The sequence below is a fragment of the Uranotaenia lowii genome, chromosome 2 (assembly GCF_029784155.1).
Source record: "Uranotaenia lowii strain MFRU-FL chromosome 2, ASM2978415v1, whole genome shotgun sequence".
NCBI lineage: Eukaryota > Metazoa > Arthropoda > Insecta > Diptera > Culicidae > Uranotaenia > Uranotaenia lowii.
In genome coordinates, this window is record NC_073692.1 from 140,727,182 (window position 1) to 140,735,708 (window position 8,527).

At 42.0% G+C, this 8,527-nt stretch overlaps 1 protein-coding gene across 1 annotated transcript; it reads right to left on the reverse strand.

The window, feature by feature from the left end:
* Positions 1-4,314: 4,314 nt before the first annotated feature.
* LOC129741908 (uncharacterized) lies at positions 4,315-6,352 on the reverse strand (the record flags this gene model as incomplete). The annotated part of the gene is made up of 2 exons (XM_055733722.1): positions 4,315-5,615; positions 5,680-6,352. Coding segments are annotated over 2 exons (795 nt in total), but the record flags the coding sequence as incomplete, so codon positions are not given.
* Between the last annotated feature and the right edge of the window lie 2,175 nt (positions 6,353-8,527).

Genomic DNA, 8,527 nt, shown 5'->3' on the forward strand with positions numbered 1-8,527 from the left:
CTTATTTATTGATGCCATTTTCGCATGAAACATTTGGTTTTTTTAACATGATTGTGAATGAAAGAAAGCCTTATGCGACTCAGTTTGAAGAAATTTTATAAAAAAGACTAGCTAATCACGTACGAATTCCGTTTCGCTTTCAACTTTAAGTGTTTGAAGAATAGCGACCTTATGCTAACAACGTACTGCTCCTGATAAATCAATCGTTATGGAAACTGAGACAAGAAATAACCGAATTTTAACTTTGGCAACGACTTTTAGCATGCACGGACTAAAGGGCGAACACGAAATTATTGCGACACCATTCAACAGGGCATAACTTTTTTACCATTGGCTAAAACTCAACCAAATTTTGCACACTTTCTCATTGCTGTGCATTAATGTGTATTGTTTACATGCTGTCAAACTCGAAGTCGTGTTTTTCGATTCAACGAAAATGGAGGTGAACCTACGTGAATCGAGAGAACACATTCTTTCCAAACACCTGGAATTTCCTGACCTGTCGCACCGGCAGCTGGGAAAAATGTTGAACATTCACCATTCAACCGTCTCCAAAGTGTTGAAGCGGTTGACGTTGGACCACGGCGAAGGAGCTGGTAGAAAACCGGGAGAACAAAAAGACGGAGGGAAAGGCGAGTCGGATGATTAAAGCAAATCCCAACGTCTCAAGCCGTTATTTGGCTAAAAAGATCGGCATGTCGCAGAGCTACGTCCAGAATGCAAAGAAGAGAGCTGAACTACGTCCATACAAGGTACCAAAACCGCGATGAGCGGCAGCAATCAACGACTAAAACTCGGGCACGGAAGCTCTACGAGAAGATGCTGACAAAATATGGCTATTTTGTGATGGTCGACGAAACGTATATAAAACCGATTTTAAGTAAATTCAGGGGTAGGAGTTTTTCATCGACAAAAGCAAGTTAGACGTGGACGACAAATTTAAGAAGAAGAAAATGTCGAAGTTCGCCTCCAAATATCTCGTTGGACACGCCATCTGCTCTGGCGGACCGAGGAGTGAGCCTTTCGTGACAAAGGGCATAGTTAATGGCGAGATCTACAAATCTTAGTGCCTCGAAAAGCGCCTTTTGCCGTTCTTGCAGCAGCACGACAAGGCTCCGCTATTTTGGCAAGATTCGGCATCATGCCACTATTCTAAAAGCGTCCTGGAGCTCCTACCACTCCTACCCAAGAATGGCCAATTTTGTTCATTTTGTTCTAAAGGACATGATCCCGCCAAACTGTCCGGAGCTGCGTCTGGTGGAGCAGTACTGGACAATCAAGAAGCGGGAACTTCCGAAGATCAAGAAGACAGTCAAAAACGAGAAGAAAATGTTAAGAAAATGGAGAAAAAACTGAGAAACTGGTACCGGATGACAAGTTGCCGATTTTCAGGAGAAAGAGCAGTTTAACAGTCAACTGAACAGCGTGGTTGAGAAAATTCCGAAGGGTGACATTCAAATCCACTTAGGTGACTTCAACGCCAAAATTAGCTCTGACAATCAGAACCTTAAGCGCATCATGGGGCGCCATGGCCTAGGACAGATGAGCGAAAACGAAGAGTTGTTTGTAGAACTTTGTGGCAACAACAACATGGTGATCGGTGGATCGCTCTTCCCCCATCGACCAGCACATAAGGTCACTTGGGTATCCCGAGATGGCCGAACAGAAAATCAAATTGACCACATCTGCATCAGCCGAAAATGGAGAAGGAGCCTTCTTGATGTCCGCAACAAACGAAGCGCAGACATTGCATCTGACCATCACCTCGTCCTTGGCGAGATACGACTGAGAGTTGCGCGTGTCCAACGGCGCGAGGAGAAAGTCGGGTGTCGATACGACGTCCGCCGGTTGGAGAATCCAGAGGTGAAAAGGGCATACGTTGAACAGCTAGAATCCCGAGCCTCGGAGCTGCCGACAGACGGAACAGTCGAAGAACAGTGGTGTGGAATCAAGAATGCCTTTATCACGACGAGCCATGGTACTCTCGGTAAAGTTTGTGGAAGACGAAGTGAATGGATGTCGGATGAAACTTGGAGGATGGTCGATGATCGGAGAAAGGCGAAAGTCGGAGTTAAGCAGGCATGTACCGGGTCAGCCAAAGCAGCCGCCCGCTTACGATATGCGGAGCTGGAAAAGGCAGTTAAACGAGCTTGTAGACGAGACAAGAGAGCCTGGACAAACTCCCTAGCCGAAGAGGGAGAAAGAGCCGCCGCCATTGGAGATATCCGATTATTATATGATATTTCTCGCCGCCTTAGTGGTGCAAGGACTAATGCAAGAATGCCGCTGAAAAACCGAGCAGGTCAGCTGCTGACAGATCGAACAGATCAGCTCAAGCGTTGGACTGAGCATTTTGATCAACTTTTTCGAGTTACAAATAGCAATGGCCAACAGAACCCGCAGCTCGAGGCGCCCACAGTAAGTCGCATTAATGGCGTCAACTCGGAAGCGCCCTCGCTGGCTGAAATAGAAGCGGCAATCAAGGACATGAAATCCAACAAAGCGCCTGGAATCGATTGCATTCCTGCTGAAATGCTCAAAGCCGACCCTGCCTTGTCAGCACAAATGTTGCACCGTCTATTCGCTGACATTTGGGATACTGCAACATTCCCGGCCGACTGGATGCAGGGTATCCTCGTAAAGGTCCCGAAGAAAGGAGACCTAACAGAGTGCGGTAACTGGCGTGGCATAACTTTGATCTGTACAACCCTCAAAGTACTCTGCAAAGTGATCCTGAACAGGATCCAGGAGAAAATCGACGCTACACTCCGACGGCAATAAGCTGGATTCCGATCCGGACGATCATGTGTGGACCACATCACAACGCTACGAATAATACTGGAACAAATCAACGAATTCCAGGACTCTCTTCTGCTGGTGTTCGTTGATTTCGAAAAAGCATTTGACCGACTGAACCACGATAACATCTGGGCTGCTCTTAGACGACGAGGGGTCCCAGAGAAACTAGTCCATCTCATCGAAGCACAGTACGAGGCATTTTCGTGCAAGGTCTTGCACGACGGTGTCTTGTCCGAACCAATCCCGGTAACTGCTGGAGTGAGACAAGGATGTATTTTGTCACCGCTGCTTTTTCTCATCGTAATGGATGAGATCTTGACTGGATCGATTGACTGTAGACCAAACCGAGGATTGCCGTGGAATCCTTCAACCATGGAGCAACTGAACGACCTTGACCTGGCTGACGATATTGTTTTGCTCGCCCAAAGACAACCAGACATGCAGAGTAAACTCGACGACCTCACCGAAAGCTCCAAGGAAGCAGGTCTCAAAGTCAGTGTCGGAAAGAAGAATTCCATGGAAATCAACACAGAAAATCGTTTCAATTTCGTGATAGCTGGGCAACAGATTGAAAAAGTGAAGTGCTTCCAGTATGTTGGTAGTCAGATTACGCATGATGGTGGTACCAAGAAGGACATAGAAACCCGGATCAGAATAGCCCGATTTCCGTTTGCAAGGTTCTGAAACATATGGCGCTCACGTCAACTTCTACTCAAATATCAAATCCGTATTGTTGTACAGGTGCTAAACTTGGTGCACTTATGCGGTGACGACGCTCAAACTGCAAGTTTTTGTGAATCGCTGCTTGTAGAATATTATCCGCGCTTGGTGGCCTGGCAACTGGATCTCAAACGAACTACATTGCCGGTGTCATCAAAAGGCGTTTGAAATCGAGATTCGGGAACGTAACTGGAGATGGATTGGGCAAATGCTGCGAACAGATCAAAACGAGATTTTCAGAGAGGCTCTTGAATGGAATCCAGATGGGCATCGAAGAAAAGGTGGGCCCAGAAGCTCGCTGCTGCGTAGTCTAGCCGTTGAAATCCGCACAGTTGACGAAAACTTTGACTGGCAACAAGTGAAGACGCTGGCTCCGGATCGCCAGCAGTGAAGATCTTTTATTTCAGCATTATGCGTCGGACAATCAGCGCCGGACCCTTAAGTAGGTTAGGTAGGTTAGTGTTATGCCCTTAAAAATTGTCGATAGCCGATAGTGCCTGATTTTGGATAACTGAGTTATTTTCATCTATTTTGCTCGAAAAAGTGTGCGTATTCGATAAGTTCCAGGTTTTGAAACTCACTAGATGAAAACAACTCAAAATTTTGATGGATTACAATTCAGCTGTTTTCATCTTCATATATGGTGTGACTCCTGACAAAAACAAAACAGTCTCTGAATAATTAAAAATTTTCGTGTATTCTCTGTTCTGAGCACTGTTCCTATATTTTTTTCGTGATGATTTGTAAATATTCAGAATTTCGGATAACCTTTAGCATGAGTAAAACTGGGAACAATTTCGAGCATAACTGTTTTATTTTCAGAAAATTCAATTCGTGTTCAATATGCATTATCTAATTTCGCCATCTGATTCGGATAACCATTTTTTTTCAAATCATGTGTACAACGGGTGGTTTGAGATAGATTAAGACAGTTTTCCAATTACTTTTATAATGTTTACTTTCTGAAGTTTTGACAACTAGAAAAATGTTTATATAACTGAAAAAGTAACTGTAAACTAAAGTGTCCTGATTTAATTCTATTACGTTTTATATCTCTCGCCAATAATGGATACTACTTTTTTTTTCATTTCGAAATTAAATTATCTTGTTAAAATTAGATACCCGTTGTATTTACATGACCTGTCATGAAACGAATTCATTAAAAAAAACTAGTACACGCAGTTGGAAAACGATAAACTTATTTCGACAGGAATAGGAAACAGAAAATATCATCTTCTCTTGGAAAAGATTCGTTTGCGGGGTGGTTCACATTATAAATAAAATAAATAGTTTGATTATCTGTTTGGAAAATTATGACTTAGTGCAAATAAATTGGAAATAATCATAAATTATAATAGCCTATGCAATGACGAAGTACGCGTAGTTGTGATTTGCACGAACGATTGTGACATAGTTTGTTAACACTGTTATATACTTGATGTTAAGATTGGAACAGACATTATTAATTATATATAGGGTGTGTGTGTGTGTTGGGTGTGTGTTTGTGTATATATAGCAACGAGCTCTAAGCCCTTTTGAAAAAGAAAACCCTCTCTTTTCAATCTTGTTTCTCGTTCTTTGTTTAAGCACAGCATATATGTTTTTTTCCAGTCATTTTCAGCAGTATTTGAAAATAGTATATAGTAGCTGTTATATTCGTTTCTTTATTTCGTCTAATGATTAAAATTGGCATAATTTTGAGAGAATTACCTAACGTCGAACTAAAATAATGGGATTGTACTATAGCAAACGGTCAAGTTTCTTGCCTCAATCTAAACTTATATAAAGATGCAAAAACTTGGAACAACTACGGTTATATAGCACAGATTGAAAAATACAATTTAATTAACCTACCTGCATTCGTTCAATTTATTTCGCGTATGCGCTGCGATGCGAAATTGTTAAATTATCACCATTTTTTTCAAGTTGGCCCAGATATGTGTGGGACCTGTTGCTTTTCTAGTAGGACAGGCTCTAGATTTGTCCATTTTTAACGCCATTTCCGTTATTGAGACCATTAACTTTCGTTGCCCGGTACGAATAGAGTGATTGCAGGGGAACGTGCAACAGTTCCACTATTTGAGTTAGGTTTATTTCTGCGAAGGGAAAAAAGATTTTGTAAAATCTGGTTAAACTTCCAAATAATTCAAAACAACTCACCGTTTTCTGGTGTGATTACTCCATGTCGAATCATGAAATCTATTATCACCGGGCAGCTCGTTGTTTTGAAATCCGGCGCAAATACTTTTTCCAGGCACTCTTTCACCGGCAATAGTTGAAAGTTCTGAACCTCGCCATCGCTGTTCTCGGGCTCGAAGTCTTCCGGTAGTTCCAAATCGAACACGTACTCCGTATTCGGGAACAGACCCCGCTCGCTCTCGAAAAAGAACGAAACACACCCGGCCGAAACCAGGTTCTTGATGAGATCCGGCGGAACGGACGCTTCCTCGGCAGCTTCCTTGACGGCCGTTTCGTGAATGCCGAATCCGACCGAGAGCCCTCCGCTGACCATGTTGTCCCACTTGCCCGGCCAGGTTTGTTTGGTATCCGAGCGCTGTTGCAGCCAAATGCATAAACCCTTGGTCTGATGTCGGACGTACCCGTTGATCTCGACGCCATAATTGCGTACCCCGAACAAACAGGTGGCCGATCGGTCCATTTTCAGCAACGACTCGGTGCTGCTCTTGACGTCATAGCACTCGTTGCGCCACCCCCGCAAAGCCACGAACAGATCCTGGGCCCGAAGATCCTTAAGTACCCGATCTACCTGTTGCGATCGCTCGGTATAATCACGGAAGGCCGGGTTCAGCTCTACGATGTTTTGAGCCTGAAATTGGTGAACAACATTTTTTTTTTAAGAATCGTTGTATATCGTGCGTAGAGAAATATATTCTTTTTTAAGAATTTCAGTTACTTAATTAATGACTTAAACAAAGCATTCTTCGAACCAAAAAAGGTTTGCTGGAAAACATTGTACCTATTTTAGCTATAGTCATTTGTTTATTAAATTAACTTGAGATCAAAGTTTCAACTTGAAATAGGTACCATCAAATTACCATCTATCGCCCAGTTAAGCGATTTTCTACTTCAAACATTTAAAAAAAAACGTCGGATATTTATTCACTTTCTTCTTCAATCAATCCAAAACTCTTCTTCTTTCATTGAAAAATTTGGTAGAACTCGTGAAATGTCTACTTTTGCTGTATTTTCTAAGTTTTTATGAAACAAACAGAAATCCATTTAAAGGGTGATACGGTCAAAATTTGTGACTTTGTCTTGAGTCTCCTCTTCATGATTGCCCAGTATTTCTCAAAAAGGCAGAACTGGGGGCAGTTGGGTGGGTTGAGGTTTTTCGGAACAAACTGGACCTTTTTCTCTGCATACCATTCTTGAACGTTTTTGCTGTAATGACAGCCAAAACATCACGGAATGGTCATGGGATCGAATGAACGGCGAAATTCATTTTTGGAGACACTCTTTTTGGTATAGCTCCGACGCCATTGTCTTATTTGGAACGAAAACTTTTGTTTTTTTTGCCTTAGCTGCAAATGCCCTGCCAAATCATAAACTTTCTTGTAAATTTGTCGGCAAAACATATTTAAATTTGGCTGGAACATTCCCCCGAGCCGTTGCCAAGTAAAATTTTTGACCTGGGATTTGACCGAAGTCAGCCTTGACATAGGTTTCATCGTCCATCAGAAGACATCCGTCGAACTTGGTCAGCACCTGGTCGGATAGCTTCCGAGCACGGATTTTGGCTACACTATTCTGTTTTATTATCCAATTTGGCTGTTTGCCAACTCGATACAACTTGATTCCTTCCCGGAGTCGAATTCTCCTCACGGGACTATGGGCAGCACCGGATATTCTGGCCAAATCACGGACAGATTGGAATTCGTCTTAATCGTCTTCAAAATCTTACCACGCAGTTTCTGATCGACAGTACCACTCCGACGATTGGCTTGAGGCTTCCAAATCGTCGTCAGTACAGTACAGTCAAAAATACATACGTGGAGCTGACAAAATTCCCGACACGTGGGTGCCAAACACTTCCAAATCAGTCCACCAGGAGCGCCACAATACAGGCAAAAGTTTGTACCAATTCTAAATCAAGCAAGCTTTACATGATTATTTGAGACCCCTCCATCCTTTCAATTGGAATATTTTTTTTACACAATCTGAAAACTTACCTGAAATTAATTTTATTCTATAGCTTAAGAACGTTTTAACAACGCCTAATTCCTCCAAGCAGTTCTGGAGGGAAAAGGGGGGAATTAATCAAGCAGTTGGATGCATGTAACGTTATTTAGCTACAATGTTTTTATGGTAGTTCATAAGCCCTGCCCACTTTGGAAAAAGGAGAGTGTGGAGAATTCATACCAGTACAACCAGTAAAAATTTTTACATAACCTTGTTTAACCATAGAAAACAGCTTTTATTTGTGAGTTACAACCTTGTTTCGTGTTCGGGCACTAAAAAAGTCTATTTCATAACTGGCTAGAATTTGAAAAAGTAGATAAAAACGTTTAAAAATACATTTTAAAATTTTTTGTCGGAAGCTGAAAATCGGTCACTATAGAGGCATAATGAGAACCCCTTTTGAGACAGTATAAGTTCTTTAGTATCTTTAGTTCACTGCGTATTGCGATTGCGATAATTGCGTCTCCAATTCAGCCCCAAAAAAACACAAAGCCGCCGGTTTGAGTGTCTGGAATAGCATTTATCACACGTGAAGTTTTCTCAGAAACTCTAATCGAACTCTTAATTTACCCGAAGCCATTTGAGTGGAGTGTTATTTTACCTAATTTGCCCAGTGTTGAGCCTTCTCCTTTATATGTCATACCAACATAAAATTTTAAGCCTTTTAAATCCCATAGAATAAACTGAAAGTATTTACTGTTTAATTTTTAAGTGGCTATAAACAGGTGAAAAGATTAAAAAACGTGATCTGTTTTGCCCCCTTTTACCCCTGTGAAGAAGATGCGATTTTATTAAACAAATGTTTTAG